A 19,594-nucleotide genomic window follows, 5' to 3' on the forward strand; every position below is an offset into this window, starting at 1 on the left:
TAATAATAATAATAATAATAATAATAATAATAATAATAATAATAATATTAATAATAATAATAATATTAATAATAATAATAATAATAATAATAAAATAATTATAAAAAGAAAAAAACGAGAATGAAAAAAAATAATAAAAATATTACTTTTGAATAATAGATTAACGAAGGTGGTGGTTATAATGTGTAACTTAATATCTGGTAAAACTAAATTTTAATTACACTATAAATTATTACAAATTAATATAATATAGTATAGGTAGGTAGTGTGTAATAATATTATTGTTATAGTATTAAAATGTGGAGTTAGTGAAATACATAATTTTTGTAACATTCAAATTATTTAGTATCGTCTGATCTACGTAATAGTTGTTTTGTTAGTTTCATATATAATATCGCGTAATAATAATAATAAATATCTATACGTTTAAAAATTATTTTACATTAATTTCAACACCTAAATATCTAATAAATTCTATATGACAATATGTTTACGGATTTTAAGGCACAAAGTGGTACTTGATGCTTTTCGCGGTAGGAAAAACAAACGAATAAATAAATTAATAAATTAATATATATAAATAACGTGTTTTACTGATGGATACGCCGAAGCTATTATATTAATGACGGCGAAACAAAGCCGCAGACCGTAACGACCAATCGATCACTTATAAGCGAACTAGTCGTTTCGGCTGGGGGGTGGTGGTTAAGTTTTATTTTTATGGTATTTTTTTTTATTTATATTGTTTTTTTTTTTTATTTTATTTATTCAATACAATATATGGATATGTGCGTAGCGATTTTAGACGATAATTATCAAGTTATATTCATCGTATATGGTGTATATCGTATGTATCGTAATTGAATTTGTTATGATGACGAGACCACGGCGATGGTAATAGTAATATTATTATTATTAAACAATTTTTAACGATAAGGGCGACTACGGGTGTTATTGCGTTGATTGTCTGTCGGCATTGTCATGTGCGAGCGCGATTACATGAGCTTCTGCTTGGCGCATTCCGGGCAAATGATGTCTTCGGCGTCGGTGATGAAGCCTCTGCCCACCAACGAAGTCTTGCACGAGGCGCAAATGAAACAATCGTTGTGCCAGTGGCGATCCTCGAACGAGATGAATCTGGTGCCGCCGATTCCTGCGGAACGAGAAAACAACGCATGAGTGCATTATTTTTTTGTGAGTTTTTTTATAAATTAAAATATTTATGAACGCAATTTGAAGTTTCGCCCCGGGCGCAATATTTGGTTGTAACGGCCTACGATTTTAAGCGGCTAAATGGGATGAACGGGTACGATATTATCCCCTCCCCCGTCCGCTACGGTTGCTCACGAACATGTCGTAAAGGCGATTTGTCCGTGTCACGCGGCCGCGGCCTTTTATGCGAGTAGTAGACCATCGGTAGTACATGTGTTCCAAATTCTCAACTCCAACACCAGTCAATGAACATACATGTTTTTTTCTCATTTGATCCGATATGAGTTCGCTTCAAGCATCGATCGGATCGCAACTGTCATATTTTAGCGATTGATTTTTAATTTTTTGTTTGCTATCGAAAACGTTGAACGTTATTGCATTTTCAAATATATATTTTTATCATTAGCTACGGTCGCTTGGACGAAAAACGGACGTGATCCGCAAAATATTCAAATTACAGTCGATCCGAACATCAGACCTTTGGTCGATCCTACCTAATAGCGGATGAAACAACTATATCGTGGTAAGGTTCATACACGATCGGGAATCGGATTGGAATATAACTATCGTCGACGGCGAAGATAAAACGTAACGGGTATTCAAAAGGTCCTGGTCCCCAGAAAATAAAAAAATTGTTGGTTGCATCGACATATGAACGCGCGGTATGAATACAAGGAACTTCATTGGGGCCGATGCTCGCAGCGGTTGGCGGTTTATCTTTTCTACCGGTAAACCGTTCCTGATCCTGCCGCGAACGTCATCGGAGAAATCAGACGTCCGACCGTACGCACTTACCCGTGATTGGTTTGACGCATGAAGTACATCTCTTAGCGAACAGTTCTCCGAAACAATCGCCGCAGTATGGCTTCTCGTCCCTGGACGTAAAACGCTGCCCGGCCAACGAAGTGTTGCAATGGCTGCACGTGAAGCATTCCCTGTGCCATGGTTCGTTCTTGTACGTTACTCCACCGCTAGTAATTATCTGTGTTGAACAAACACAAATCTATCAAATACACACCACGATCGTTTACAGTGAACCAAATTGGGGTTCAAATACGTATTTTCCTCTCCGCGCTCGTGCACAGTTGTTATTCTACCACTGTACGTGCAAGCCTACTTACCATCCCAAGTCGATACCGATTAGCAGGGGCGACTTAGGTAATGTAAGGGCCCATAGGCACCCGGAACTTAGGAGCCAAAAGAAGTTGATTAAAACCACCAATAGCTTTATTTTGTATGAGAAATTAGTCTTTTTTTACATAATTAAATGAGACTGCTAGTCTATTACAGACACTAATAAAATATTATATTATGTAAATTATTGTTAATAGTATTAAAATATTAAATTTTATATTTTAAATATAGTTAAGTAGACTAAAATAACTCGGACACACGGCATATTAGTACTGACTGTCAGTTTTATTGGGTATTTAAAGAAACTGTTTAAAATCGAATTCCCATTAAATTCACTGCTCTGACATAATTAAGTTAGAATAGGTAACCCAGTATCCACGTCATTGCGCATAAATACAGCAAATAAAATAATTTTATAAATATCCTGATAATACGGGTAGGTATAGAACGATATTATATCGCCAAGCGATATGGGTTATTCATTTTTAAGAAACCTTGTTTGAATAACGGAATAAGAAATAAAATATACTTAATGCAATTGCGCACAATTTAGCTTTCATTATTTATTTAACATCGTCATTTACCTGTTTTTTTCTCTAAAGTTTAGAATTTTTTTCTATAAAAAATCGTAATAATATGTTCGAGCTTGGAATTTTAAATTTTTTATTATTCGGTGTCTCCAGTTAGATAGGGGCCCTGGGCACGTTCCCACGATATAGTTTATATTGATTACATCAGTATTTGAATATTTTTTTTATAATTATTTTCTGCAAATATTTGTTAGTACTAATGTATAATATTCATATGATAAAAAAAAAAAAGAAAATGGTTATAACTGTAGATAAATCACCTTTGAAAGCATCGATTAGATCATTAGAAATTTTTTAGATCCTTAAAATTAAAAATTTGTTGTTATAATTGTATTGAATTCAACACAGAGTCTTAATTATTAAATTATGTTTAACGGATATATGTAGTGTTTTAAAAGTTTTATTTCCATTTTCGATCGTGACACACTAACGCCGTTGCGACAACTCTGCCAACGTACCTTGTTACATTTAACGCAACGAGTCGAGAACTTTTCCTCGTAACAAGTAGCGCAGTAGACATCCTGTTCCCGGGGTATGAAGCTTTTGGTACCTATGGCCGTCTTGCACACAACGCAGCTGAAACATTTCTCGTGCCATTGTCTGGTCTTGTATTCCATTTTCTTCGTTCCTGAAGGGAAAAAATAACAATCAAAATAATATTATTATTGTTAACTTTTTTTTTTCTTTTTTTTTTAACAGTGGAACCAATCGGGAATTCCGTCGCAAATCGATTTCGTTAACGCGCACTTTTTCCAGTTTTCACAACACAACAGCCTATAAACGCCATATGATTTGTGTTGTGCCATTACAACGTGGTACGAGAACGCCGAAACATGTCACAAGCGGCTGATACACCGTACAGCCGGGGTACGTGATACGTGTCGTACGCCGTGATGTTATACAGTCGATTAACTATGTTGCGAAAGTTTCGGTTTTCCGCAAGAGGTTGCGAAAAATCATAAAAGATAAAAACGTCGATCAATGTATTGATTAGGTAGAAAGTACAAAAAGTCATGTCCGCATCAGCACTGCAATCGAACGGTTGTATACGAACCGATCGTAAGTCGCGGACGAGTCGGCATTATTCGGTAAGTTAAACGCGACGCGTTTCCGAGACGAGCATTGATTTTCCCTAATCGTGGTGAAAGATTCCCGATTAAATGTATTTTTACACGTGAACTGAACGCCGGGGGGGGGGGGGGAGGGGGTTTCCCGCCCCCACCGCCGCCCCGAGAAAATCTCTTACAAAGATCGCGGATGTGATCAGTATTTGACTAAAGGTGACAGGTGTTCTTGACAACCGGTTGGCAGAAAAAAAAAATCCATCCAGAGTCGCTGTCGATAACGATAATATTGTTGTTCGATAGTCGCCCACTGCGGTTTCGGTCGCCGCGACCGCTGAAGCCGTTCGTGAATTCATGATAGCCCACGCGACGTTAGGTTTTCTACCGACTATAGAGCGCAGACTCAATTCGCACAGTCGACATTTTTCATTCCACGGGTCCTTCGCTCCCACGAGCCATCGCGTATCGAAATAAATAGCGTGTTCCACGTCCCACTGCCGAAGAGATGAATGCATTTTTTTTTTTTTTTTTTTATTATTATTATTTATTCCTCACGACAACTTCGCCAGTAGACGATTTTTCGCGATTGTATAATCATAATAATACCACAAGACGTGTCCATGTACGTCTAGCACCGACATGTGTGTGTGTGTGTGTGTGTGTGTGTGTGTGTATTCGATTCGTCATACGCACTCCACGTGTTCGGTAACACGTTCACAATGATTCCATCCGTCTTTCCTCGCTGCTCGCCGCCGCCTTTCTCTACGTCCTGAACCCGACCGTAAACGAAAATCGTTTAAATGAACAATACGTGCTGAGACGTGTATAATCAATAGTTATTAGCACTCGATCCACACCTCGGCCGTCCCCCTACTACATGATTCGGCAGAGAACATCGCGCCGCTAGTCATTCGTCCGAAACGATTCATCGTCGGGGCGTGTGCTGTCGTGTAATATTGTGATTCACGGAAGGTCGTCGGTGACCGATTGTTGTACATACATGGCAAAGTTATTTATTTTGTTCTTTACGAGCCTTTTCGTACATCAGTGCACAGCTTCAGCGGGAAGGAGAAACACACACGCACATAAAGAGAGTGAGAGAGAGAGAGAGAGAGAGTTATATAATATAACGGTCGCAGAGTATAACAACATAAACCGATCAATTATTATCGTACAATGTACAGCAGTGAGCTCGAATAAACAAACACCTGTTGTTTCCTTTTACAGGTATACACGCGCAGGATCCAATTTCGCGGACCATCCCAACCTTAGAACCATAGGTATATTATAAAAGAATAGTAAGACGTGAAACGAGGTTGTTTGGAAAAAAAAAAAAAAAACAAATAAAGTTTGGCGAGTGTTAAACGGCATACACGCGATTGCGCGTACCGACGAATCGGTTAATTGTGTTTTGTGCCCCGGATAAGATATAATAATAACAATAATAATAACGATGGTGGTCGATTGTTTCGTTTTGTCGACGGATATGTAACGCGGCCTGCAGACAATAGTAAGGTCGCAAATTACGCCCACGGGAGCACTGGCTCGCCGTTGGCCTAGGATATTGCAAATCTGCGCGCCAAGGTTTCCGCGATAGGTATCGAAAAAAAAAAAAAAAGTAGAAAATGCAAGTGTCAAAAGAGATTAGGTTCATGATATCGAGAGTTAATCTGCGTTTCACACTCGAGCAAAACGGTCCCCGCGAAACTTGCACCTTTACCGTAAACACAACAACAACGATCAACACGTCTGCGGCCGTACTACGAAATTTACAAAAGAAACGTACTACTTATTTTAATACACATGTACCGTAATGATACAATTCTTATGCGGAAATATATGATACTCATGTGCGTATTAATGTCAACAAGTAAATAAATGTAATAATGCATCACGTTAACACCGAATGTGTTAAACAATTTTTTAGTACAGAAAACGGTTACTCTTAAACAATACGAACTTATAGGAACATAATTAATGAACTTAAAATACTGAAACGTTAACTAAATATTTCGTTATGCATGTATTTAAAAAATATTTTTCCCGATTCTTTGTCGCCTTAACATTGATTCGTTGTACCACATTTTCATGTTAACAATTATTTCTACTTATAATTATTAACCGAAAATTGTCATTTATTTTTATTTGTAATTATTGTATACTTTTTTCGTATAATTATTCATAGTATAATATTCACAAATTGTTTCTCATTGAAATCGATTTTTTTTTTAGCTATTTTACTTTTTACTTTTACTCGTATTTCAATAACCCTGAGTATCCACTCAGTCAAGTCGTTTCGAAGAAGTCCAGTATTCTTAATAGTAAATCTAATTAAATGAACAAATAAATCAACGATTAATAACTGGGAATTAAAAATATCTAAATATGTATTAGATACGTTGCGTAACGTAAACACTGCGGTAGATTAAATAGAAATCTTTAGTAAATAATATGATCGTGCTCTAATGCATTTTTGTTTTGATAAATGTGGTATAGAAGGATGTATATAAACGATTAGAAACATATTACAACATGTTTACGTCCGAATCTCGAGTTCAGTCTGTATACCAACTGACTTGCATTATTTAAATATTGTAGTTGTACTATAGTTATAATTTATACAAGACAAATGTTACAGTTCGATACAAAAATGTTGGCTCGCAAGTCTTAAACGTGTTCAAAGCTAACAAATATTATTATACGATTAGTGTTTGCCAAGTCATAAAAAAACATACTATTAGCATTAAAATATGACGAATTAAGTGCGACTGCAGTAATATTACACAATTATAAACGATAGTGTTGTGAACATTTTATCTTTAATCATAGCAATGATACAAGTTTTTTTCCTCTTTAATATTCTTCAGACATGAAATTATCTAATTAACAGTTTAGTTTGTTCAATTTACCAAACGAATTGATGACCTGCATACTATTTAATATGAATTAAATAATAACTAGTTACGGAATTACCCCAATGACCTCATAAGTTACAGTAAATTTGAAATTTTGTGCAGTCTTTTGATGATGCAATGAATAGGTTTGGAAATAAAGGCTATTTTTTTGTTAAACTGATTTTCTTACTTACGTAGGTTTTAGTTAATTGCATACGTCTTATAGGTACTCGTTGTATGTTTTCTAACTTCTTGTTAGACCGATCGTGAGATTTTCGTTAGGAAATCGTTTTGGTTTTTTTAAATGATCAATATCAACGATACATTGTTGTTCCGCCGCGGTCGCGATACGACCACGGAATATATTTCATCTATTATGTGATACGATCGCGATGAAACCGATACTAACATTATGACATCAGATGATCAAAATTAATATGAAACGATTTTAAGAAAATAACGTCTGTATGATATTTTACTAATAAAGTCATTCAGTTTATAATTGAAATACGTTTTTAGGCCTTGAATTTTTATAAAAAATAGCTACAAAAACTGTGGTCGTGACTAGACGGATACTAATGAATAACGTATGATGAGATGAAATAACAATATCCTTCATCCTTTTTAACTTTATAACAATTAAATTCGTATTTCAAATAAAAAGTCGTGTGTATTGTACCATGCGCATATGTGTATACATAACATTACATTGATAACTAAAAGTTATTTTGCGGTACTGTTTTAACACTTATACACGTTACAGTCTACGAAGAACTAATGTTTATTACACAAAACGGATAATATATTGACGATTTCATGTCTGCATTCTGGTTTCCAAACGTACCTAACGAACCCTAACGCAATATGTATATTTAGCAAACTATAATATAATAAGTTAGTATTAAAATTTTAATTTGCCACCTTTGAGTCCGAAAAATAATATCTAATAAGAATTAAATTAACATATTCATTATGCCAACAGTGTTATTTGTTTAGAACGGTAACGTAAGTGTTCGTGATGATAGATCGATCAATGACAAATGCGTGATGCACAAAACGTTTCGAATCGCATTTCAGTAACTATTTTTCCTCTTAAAGCTCACTCACGTCAGCCACCATCGCCATGGATTATGTTATTCTGTCGTTGATCGAGTGTAATATAAAGTTTTATTAGGTTTTTAGAATACGTAGTGAACGCTCTCGAGCTGTCGGCAAGCGAGTATCATGATGTATATGGTTTGTATAACATTCGGGAGCACCCCTGAGAGAGACAGTACAATTGTCTCGTCAGACCGCGCAAGAAAGCTATACGTGTACGTATAGCTGTAGTTCTACCTGGAGGGGTGGCTTTCGAGTCTCCTAGCCTGCAGTCTCGTTTCAACGAGCACTCGAACGCCTTGTTCTTGGACACGGCCGCGGGGCTCATTAGGTATTCTGGCAGGAAGGACGACAGGATAGCTACATCATCCTCGTCCGCGTGGTCCCTTTTCGGCGTGCTGGTCTTCAGCGTGATGTTACCGAACTTGCTGGTCATTACGTCCACGGACATGTTTGCACTAGTACTGAACACCACCGAAAGCGTGAGACGGATGACGACGACGACGACGACGACAACTACGACGACGACGTCGCGTTCGGGCACGTATATAAAGTGTACGCCGCCGGTGTCCCCACTCTCAGCCCCGGGGAGACCGAGCGACCTTACCGTCCTGCCCACGGTCCACACCTCCGGTCGTCGTCGAGTTACCGTGATGACGCGTACGTGTACACTGTTCTCGAGCCGATTCCCGGCGAGGTTCCGGGGCGGGGTCGAGTGGAACCGATCAAAAACCCATAAACGATTCGGCAATAATTTCCGCAAGAACATTCTCGTACCGGCCCGTGTCGAAAATCGTCGCGAAATAAAGAGCAGCTACAAATCGCGTGCACGGTACTACACGGCTCGTGTGTTAAAAACGTTAAAACGTCTTTCGGTGGTAATTTCGGTCGAACACCCGATGGTCCGTGCAGGTTACGACGGGTGACAATCGGCGACGGTGCGAGAACGCGTCGAAAACACCGCGCGGCCGAGTTATCGTTTTCACGTCCTTGGACGCGCGCGAATTCACGTCGAGAAAATAAAGGCACACGACGACGGGCGGTGCGGCGATGATGTCACCAACTGTTCCTGTACAGGTGTACGAGCGTTGTTAAAGGACTCCGTTTCGATCGGTGCACATTCCTTCTGGCGCACGGGCACCCGATCGTAGTGTAATCCCATACGTGAACGACCTGCGATCATTCCGTTTGTTGACCGCTGGATATTTTTCGTTTCACACTTTTCAACGTTAGCGGCTACGCGTTTAAGACCAGTGACGTGTCGACCCGCCCCCTACCCAACCCCTCGCTGCAGCAACCGTTGTATGTTTTACCACCGGTTCGTACACGATCGTTTTAAGATTAACGCGGAGAAAGCAGACAACACGGTCTACACGGTAGTTGTTTATGTATTTCATCGCAATGTTTAACATACATTAACGGTAAAATAAACACCGTACAACGTACAAATGGTAATGAAAATAATAAGCATTACACAAATTACTTGGTAAACGAAGAAGAATATGTTTAATAACGGATCAACAATGCATTTCATCGACACCCTTACTAGTTTTAGTTTCAATTTTATCATATCTAGATGGATGAAAATCTGAATTATGTACAGTGCAGTGTCTCATAAGAAATACTCGATCATTTCTACATTGCTATTCACATTTTAACTCGTTAAAACAAATTTGATTTACTTGAGTTTCGATCATTCGCAATCATTAAACGAGTACAACGAGTAAATCCTAAGTGAACAACTGCGTTCGTGTACAAAATTATCGAAATCAGCAAATGGGCTACTTTCTACGATATGATAATTTGTTCGCATACGAACTACCGTTTAACTGTTTGTGATGATGAAATGATTGAAGTGCTTTAAATATTGTTATCACGCCTTCGACGTGTCGACCGACTAGGTGCATTTTTTTTTCAAGTATTCTATCGGTCTCCGCGTGAAACTCATTATTCTTAAAAATCGTCTTAACAATACCAGAACGCGTTTTTCTGTAGATGACGCTCCCGGTCCAATTGTTGACAGTGATTAAAAATAATAACTAAACCATCAACAATTGTAACGTGAGTAATCAGATTTATGAAAGATTCGGTGCCTAAAACCCAATGGACCATCATCGCAATAACTTTCAACCAAAATCGAGCGTTCGTTAGAGAACAACATCCTGCATCATGATACGACAATATCGTGTTTAATTCATTACAGACGTAAGACGGAATATGTTAACGCGTCGTTCCGTATAAACATCATAATTACGTTATAGATGCCTATGCGCTGTTCGAATTTTCGCGGCTAACGTCCTTCCATAAGGCACACGAATATTATTACCTGCGCGGAAGATGTCTCCGCATCCGTCACACCTAGCAGCGAATTGAGTGTCATAGCAATTTCCGCAATAGATTTTCTCCACTTTCGATCCGAACTGCTTGTCCACCAACGAGACGCGACATTTGTTGCACAAGAAACAAGCTTCGTGCCAGTGTTTGTCCTTGTACGACAGATCCTACGGGGAGAAAAACAATGTGAAAAAAAGGTACAACGCAGTGGGTAAACAATGAACGATCACTATCTGATCATCGTTTACGAGATATAATACTAGACATGCGTAATGAACAAGTTGATTGACGACGGCCCGGGCGAAAACGTACTTTAGAGTCGATTCCGATGACCTTGTCGCATTCGTCGCATGGGTTCGCGAACACCGATTCGTAGCATTTTATGCAGTAAGGATGTTCGTCCCTCAGTACGTATCTCTGTCCCGTTAGCGATTCGTCACATTGCCAGCAACAGAAATGACCGGAATGCCAGTCCTTGTTCATCGCTTTGGTATATTCTCCACTGAAAATTAACTGTAAAAAGAACAAAAGAAAAATAAGAAACAGTTAGGACGCGTATAGTTTACAAAAACATTGATTTTTTCGTATTTAAAAATAAACTGTTATTTATCACGTGCAAATACAGTGTCAAAATGTTTAAATAATGTTCCTACTTCGGTTTTATACAGTGCTATAACGGGGAAAAATATGAATAGTCATATTAATGGTTACGCATAGTATTGTGTCCAATTGAGTAGGTGCATTCTATCTAGAACGAAGACTTAATCACGCAAGCGCCTTTTTCTTTTTTTTTTTTAAATCAACAGAATAGGTGTACGACGTCATAATATTCCATTCAAAACACATAACGAAAAAGGGTGTTTTTGAGTACAACGGTATTTTATCATTTGAAACTCGTTGTAATACATAAATAGTTTAGTGGGTAATGTTCACACACGACTACATACAAAACGGTCAGTGCGATGTTTATTACACGAATATTAATTATGCCGTTATTGTTTTAGACATTTCCGGAACGCTCTGCGAATGTGCGAACACGATTAATAACACTGTTTGGAGAGGATTAAAGACTATGCGGACTTCACCGAAGCGTTTAAAACATTGATCAAAGAGTTATATTCTCCGCGAACCCCATCGAATCGCTAAGCATCCATCGTGTTTATTTTTAAACGTAAACTATAATTGGACTCTGAGGTCAACCTCCTCGTTATCATCTAACCCCATCATCATGTCATATTTATTGGTTATTTTTCGCGTTCACCCCAAGGCTTCGCGGTAGCTTCTCGTTTGAATCGAACCCAATGGAGTCATGACTGTTTCAATTTTTACAGCTTTCCATAAAATGTCAGAGTTGAAAAATTTACCAAAAAAAAATCAAACCAACAAATTTAATAGGTACCACGCCCGTACAAAATGTTGTCTTTTCACGCGATCGGAGAATTACTCGTACTATTGACATTTGAATTTGAACGGGGCAATACCAATGAGGTCAGGGAGTTCAAAGAATACCGCGAGGCCGTGCGTATATATGTATACAAATTTATTTATGGAAAAAAAAAAATAAACATATATTCTTCAATTTGACGAAAAAACCTATCTACATATCTATCGTACAATATCAATTCGAAGATGACGGTTCACCACCGTCCACGCTAATCGCCCCTAGTCCAATTGGAAGCTCATGGAAACACATTCATAATAATATTAATATAATTCCGTATAAATATTATAAAACACAGGTTCGGTTAACTAATCATAATTCATTGTATAAGTTTAAGTAGAATTATAAGATCTGCACGATATCTAGTTCATCGCGGTTTTATAGATAAAACGAATAAAACAACGCGTGTCGTTAGAAAAACGTAAAACTAAACCAATGGATTATAGATTTTTAAAATATTTATGAAGTTGACAGTAAAAATATGAATCGGATGAAACCCATTCGGGATGATATGTATATACAAATTACATTTGAGTGGCCAGAAAGGAAAATGAAAAACAAATAGTACAAATAGGATTTATATGTAAATACATATTTTTACTGTGACTTGATAAATTAATTTAGATGAGCGTCAAATTTGTTTTAAGCGATTTCCAATGAAATTAACTATATTTTATTTTAAATATTTTTACATATTTTACCATAAGTACATATTTTTACATATTTCTTGATTATTCTATTTTTCTTACATATTTTGACTATTTATCCATTTACGATTCATTAATAATTAAATAGGTGCAGACTATTTCCCATGTTTCCAAAAGTACGTAAACAAAATAATACCAATTATTAAATTTAATCTACGGTCGATATACAAGTATGTTCGATATTTTGATGTTTCAATATGTTCAACTAGAAAATAACTTTAGTTCAAAGTTTAGGATTCGTAGAAGAAGCTGTACAATGTATAGAACAAGTACAAAGACCATTGGAAATCGCAATAAAAGAAAAAATGTACATTGTATTAAACAAAAATTCTGATTAAACCGCCAAAAATTAATTTAAGATATACATTACGGAATGAATGGGGTAATATTGCAGAATGATCTCACTCTCTTGGACATTGGAAATTTTAAATTTTCACCCATTACCTCTGTTGAATTCGAGCACTCCTTTTATCGGTACAAACCGTAGACCATTTAACTTTGACAATTTGAGAATGTATATGGCATTTCATTGCTATCAATATGAAGATTATTAAGATATAAAGTTTAATTTCATAATAATTTCAATTCAAGAGTCTTAATTTTTTTATATTCATTTTTTTGTAATTTTTTTATATTCCATTTTCTTATAACATATAAATCAATTTGTTATTACATATATATTAACATATTTTGATTTTTTTTTAATACATATAAATCCGAACCTTACTTATTAGTAGTAGTATACGCTAGAGTTATAAAAATATTATTTACACTTTTCATTATTCCGTGAAATATTTAGAAAATTACAGAAAAGTGAAACCGTAGAGTTAAGAAAAAAAAAAAACCTATATTACGCTGTTTAAAATCATTTAAAAGTAATAGGTTTCGATGAAACGCATACAGTACTTTTATTAGGGTGTATGTTGAACCCGAAAACTTGTAAGACATTGTTTGATGTAACATTTATAGTGCTACATACTCGCGGTGTTTCGACGAACATTTACAATTCGCACTTTATATCCAAATATCACACAAGTACAAGCGTACCCCCCTTGGATAGAACATTAATACGAGAAAGAAATGTTTACGATGGAGAAAGTGCTATCCGACGTATTTGTTAATCACTTATGGGTATTATTATTACAACGATTGTTTTACCTTTTCCGATACCACGGGGTGTTCGCGTAATATCTTCATATGCACGGGTACCTCTTAACGTCCCGTGCTGTCTACCGTGTACACGCGTTTTTGCGAACAATTGACAGCGACAAAGTTACAGTGTGCGGTGTACTTCTAATAATCGCCCAGGCTTTGGGCGGTACTTTAATAATTTTAAACGAAAAGTCTTGTACTCGATTATGGAACGTTTGTTTCGTTTTCGCACACGGAATATTAATAGCAGATTTGTATGCACCATTTAATGCATCGCCATGCGGTCTAATTTGAACACGAAATCCACAGACCCAGACGACTTTCAAACGGGAGTGGGTAAGACTGTAAGGGGGAGAGAAAGCGAAAAAATGTATTCAACACTTTCCGCCGGATTTTCTGATTCCGAGTGTGCGCTAATACGGCCGTCTCGCGGAACAAACAACCCTTTTATAAATTAAAAATACTGTTCAGGGAATCGTTTTTAAAAACTCGATTCTATACAATAGCAGAAAAAATATACGTGCACACGAGTTCGATTCCGACGTGCTTTTTTCTCCCCATTGTATTTTTCGCGAAAACCGATGAAGAACTATAACGAGAACGGTTACATTGAATCTTGTCAATTAAAGTCGAATAATTATTTTATAGAAACGTTTCTGTTTATTTCGCACGAACGTAATAAAATTAATCAATTGTGTTTTTTGCGCGGCAATTATTATTACTAAAATATGGCATCCTCGTGCGTTAACTATGCGGATTGGTAATAATTAATAAATTATGTACGGCTCTAATTGACTATCCACCGCAGTAGGTGTTCTGCATAAAAAACACGCAGTGACCAGCAATAATTATAATTATTACTGTTCGCGTCGTCGCTACGTTTGTAAGCCCGTCCGTTTTTAGCGCGCGTTTACAGCTTACGACACAAACGTATTATGACTGCGCAACGGCGTTAATTACATTTTTGCTCGTCTTCGACACCGTAGCGCTACTTTAATACAACATTATGTTCTACAAACAGTCGCATTCTTTATGACAGTTACGCACTGTAGGTATTGTTATTGAAAATGAACGAATATCTGTATTGGAATAGAAAACTAATGATTTGTCGGAAAATATTCTATACAAATCCCCCGCAACGCCAAGAATTTCGTCATCCGGACTATGTACATAATAACAATTTGGCGCTTATGATATTATTATAATATGTTAGAACAAGTGATTTGACGAGCGTAAAAAGTGGATATCACTCTTGACGAGTATTTGATCAGTAGTTAGATTTAGTTTAGTTTTTAAAGTCGATCGAGAATAAAAATATACATTTCGTCTAAGTGCTAAGCGATTTTGTAACTGCAGCTATAGAACGTTAATACTTGTATAGTTAATAACTCTCAAACGGACACTGTACTCCAAATAAATCGATGCATACAACATGATATTTTTGTAACAGATTGTCTAAATGTTTCGCAAATCATCCAAATGGTTAGGATATTAAACATTTTTTCTAATTTTGTTTAAGATGGTCTATACCAAAATAATCGTTATATTATTATTTATATAAATGTAATATTAAAAATCGATATAATAAATAATAATAATATTAGAACAAAGGTAATAGAAAATGTTAATTAGCGATAAAAAAATATATATATAATATTGAGCAACGGAAAAATGAATTAATAAAATAAAGGGTTAAACGAAAATTTAACATCTAAATTATTCAGCTATAACCTAAATATTTTTTTATTTTTGTTTTTGAAACGTATTTAAATTATCATATTATTTTTAATAAACACAAAAATAAATTTATTCAATTATGATTAAAAATGTTTTGTATTTTTAATATGTTTTTCTGGCAAAAAAGAATTTTATAAATAATATTAATACATCTCATTTATTTCAGATTTGCATATTTTATCAAATAATTTATGAAATATAATAAAAATGTATTAATAATTACAAAATTTCAATTTTTATCTAGAACCCAATATCGTAAACTCATCGTTTACTAATCAATTTTAACACATAAATACACATAATATAAATAATAAAAATTTGTAAAATTTGCAAAACTTTTTTTTTTTGTTTTTCTAATAACTCCTCGTACAAATAGGAACCTTACAAAATATTATTATTATGCGTTTTAACAAATAAAATCATCGAATAGATTATTATATTAAATGAATCTTTTCGTGAATACACAATGTGTGTTTTATTACTATCATAATTATAATAAAATTATTTAAATATAATATATTCTTAATATTTATTTACTGTTCAGTAATTTATTTGATATTGTTTAAAGTAACACGCGTTTACCACCAATTGCTGTCTTAATGTATAATTATATTATGTATACATATCTGGAATTATTCGTTGGACCTCGTACAATTGATATAAAATCATTGGTTCAGAATAATATATATTTAGTAAAAAAATAATTATTTCTTTGTATTTGCACTGATTATTCAAACTAGTGAAATTTTTTTAATTACATTTTACACCAAACATAAGTTCGTGAACAATTTTATTTCGATCCACAGCGAACATTATTAAGAAAAAAAAAATTGTGATTCAATTTACAAATATAACAAAACATTATTATAATAAAGTACTCTTATAAATACATTTTCTTACCAAAATCGTATTTGTCAGACAAGAGGTATTTTCCGTTTACACGTTTTATAGAGCAACAACGACATGATATGGACATCGTATGAGAATTGTAATAAATTAAAACTTCGCCTGCATATTAATCACGGAAATGCAGTAAGATAAAATTTTCAAGACAGAAGATGAATAAAATAAATTAAGTATTATCATATTTTAACCAACGGGCTTTCGGAAAATACCTCTTGTCTTCGTGACCATTTTCCAGCGGGTACACGTTTTCCTTATCCAATTCGGTGATGGTCACATCGCCCTGGTCGTTGCTCTCTCTCCTCTTGTTGGACGAGGTGGTTTTTTTGCTCTTCCTAACTTTCCTCTCGGTGGTTGTAAACTGGTATTCTACGTCAGCCATTTTAATTCGGTATTCAGATTACAAAAGAAACGGCAGTAATTGCGATAAATTATAAAAGAAAAAACGTCGAGTTGATGAGTTGAACTTGAAAATAATACAGAAGTTGATGAGGAAAAGTAAAAACAAGTTTTCCAATGCGTCTAAGCTGCAGCAATCACACGTACAGACTGCGAATATAGCGGTTCGTTCGGAACGGCGTGTGCAGTGCACTATCCTGTGCAGTGGGGGAGAACGTATTCCACCCGAAAATCTATTTTTAAAAAAATATCCTAATGAAAACTTCGGACAGGAAATGTGGTCTATATGACGTTAATCTCACTAGATGATGTGTATCACTCGTAGAATGCCATCAATCCAACATAAGGAACATAATAATAATAATAATAATAATTACGTTTCTACGTGGTCGTTTACGAAAATTTACACTTCACAATTATGAGTTTAATATTTAAATATCCAAATCTTACATTACTATTCTTATAATTATAATCAGTCTTGTTTTTATTGTGGTTGTTAACTCTACGGTTAAAGATGAAATTAAAAAATGTAAAACTAAAACGTATTTGGATTTAAATAAAATATTACACACGAAAATATTGTTGTTTTAGAGCATTAACATTGTTTTTTAAATTGTTCAAAATATAAATCCATATAAAATTAATTTTTCGTTTGTTGTAATACTCGTAAGTAATGGAAATATTACATTTTAATATCTTTGCGGTCTGAATGAAAAATAAAAATAAATTTCAAATATTAACTTTATCTGAAGTTATTGATCATTAAATATTTAATTAGATATATATCACACATATTACATTAAATATATAAATCTATCACAAAAATTTACAATTTTATCAATGCGATCTACAATAAATTGTTTTTTTATTTTTTATTTCAGAGCGTATCCGAGTTGGTTCCAAAATAATATTAATGATAAAGATAAACAACTAATTGGGTCCGATTATAAAAACAATAATATACGAGTTCGATAAAAATCATAACATATAGTTTGGTCCGAATACTACGACAATAAAACATGTAATTTACAAGTATTGTTACACTTGATAATATTAAAAAATGAATAGATTTGTGTTTGTAAAACATTTCATTTGAACTTTTACAAATTGTGTAAATTTTTTAATCGTTTTATTTATATATTTATCATATACCATATACCAGTATTCTAATTTTCAATTAATATATAGTTGACAGTTGATAATTCAAAGTTGACGGGACTGTTGAAAAATTTCAAATTACCAAGAGTTCGAATTGTTGAGTAATTTGAAAAACGAGAGATAAAAAAAAAAATTCGAATTACTGAATTAAGAGAAAAATTTTGTTTTTTATTTTACATAATTATTAATTATTTATTGTATTTAAAATGTAAATTTTAACTATATAATAATTATACTATGTAAATTAAATTATTATTATAAAAAATTACTAAACATATTTTTTGAAGAAATCTGTAATGATTTTCTGTTTCATTGAATTTGGTTTCATTTTCTCAATAATATTTTTTGAATTTGACTCACTCATCACAAGAACTTTACAACTGACCAAATGAAATTAAAATAAAACTACATTCGGCTGACGGCTATTGAGGAGATAAATTTCGATTAGTGACGATTAAGAAATGAAACGATGAAGTTCTTACAATATTAACTCTATAGTCATCGAAAATAATATGTAAAATTTTTACACAACTATATAGTAATTTATTAACGAAAAGATTATAAGGATACAGATAAAATAAATTTACTGAGTATACTTTGAATTGCCGAGCGTTGAACGGATGATACTTCGAATTGTCACGTGTTAGTTGCAAGTTTTTCCAAAATTTAATTTCGAATTAACGAGTATACTAAAATACATTATTTTTATTAAAATTACCCCGTGATTTCAAAGGACCAAGCATTTAGTTTGAATTACCGAAGGTTTCGAATTATTGAAGATTTGAACTATTGAGAATACCATATATTAGAAACCTAGAGTAGGTTTCTTGTAAAATCTTGGAACCCAACTAACTAGTGTACTACCTCAAAAACACTGGACCTTACTAAACTACATAAGATTCTTCGGGACTCAACTAGTAAACGCTGGAATTTCAAACGTTCGGAAGGTAATTTTATCTAAACTGGTTAAAAAAATTATTCGACCTCAAATCTAAAAATTGATATTTGCAAACATTTCAATGTTAAGACTGTCCAAATTGTACGTTAAATTTTGAAAGTTGTGAAGTAAAAATGTAACAATTGTCGCGGCGCTATCGAAGTATATGGGCATTGTTGTGAGTTATAAGTGTGTAAGTGTGTATTTAAATTATATTATTGTGTATCAACTCGAAAAACGATGCGATTATAATATGAAAAGTTATTATTGTACGAGACACAATCGCGACGACGCGACGGCGACAAATTAAATATTTAATAACGCGTACGATTTATTAGGTACATGACGTATACACAGCTATTACAAAGATGCAAATTCTCTTTTTAACATTATTTAAAATGAACCTAATTGAATATATTCACCATCGCTATATTAAAAAGAAAAAAAAATCAATGATGGTACATTATACGTACGTAGTATAGCGTTTTATACGTTTATTTAAATACCGTTTTTAACAAAAATCTGAATCTGTTTCATTTCATGATGGGTTCTAGTTCGGGTTAATTTACCTATAAATTACTCGTGATACAACAAACAACAACAGTACAATGTGTTTGTACGAACAATCTTACATCCGTTTTGATTACCGAATTGATTAATATTTTTTTTCAGTTTCCACAAAGTCTATTCTCAGAGACAATATTGTTAAGATATAACAATTATGATAAAATAAAAATCGAACAGCATAATAATATGTTGAAATCGGTTTCACTGAATTTCATAAATCGTGGACAGTATCAATGGCGGAACTACGATCATCGAGGTCCGTGGATA

The 19,594-nt window shown here is 34.2% G+C and overlaps 1 protein-coding gene across 6 annotated transcripts in view; it reads right to left on the reverse strand.

The window, feature by feature from the left end:
- Positions 1–726: 726 nt before the first annotated feature.
- Positions 727–19,594, reverse strand: part of LOC112687750 (four and a half LIM domains protein 2) — a 117,232-nt gene continuing 98,364 nt past the window's right edge. For 5 of the 6 annotated variants that reach the window (XM_025560661.1, XM_025560657.1, XM_025560660.1 and 2 more), the window contains 5 exons: positions 10,639–10,839; positions 10,319–10,493; positions 3,395–3,564; positions 2,008–2,194; positions 727–1,153 (listed from right to left, as the gene is read on the reverse strand). In XM_025560661.1, coding sequence (XP_025416446.1) covers positions 996–1,153; positions 2,008–2,194; positions 3,395–3,564; positions 10,319–10,493; positions 10,639–10,839 — 891 coding nt within the window. In that variant the 3' untranslated portion in view covers positions 727–995. Of the gene's footprint in view, positions 1,154–2,007; positions 2,195–3,394; positions 3,565–10,318; positions 10,494–10,638; positions 10,840–16,478; positions 16,826–19,594 lie in introns of those variants that run through there. The other variant, XM_025560662.1, reaches the window with a different exon arrangement.

Source organism: Sipha flava, unplaced genomic scaffold (assembly GCF_003268045.1).
Source record: "Sipha flava isolate LNK unplaced genomic scaffold, YSA_version1 35a_pilon_pilon, whole genome shotgun sequence".
Lineage (NCBI taxonomy): Eukaryota > Metazoa > Arthropoda > Insecta > Hemiptera > Aphididae > Sipha > Sipha flava.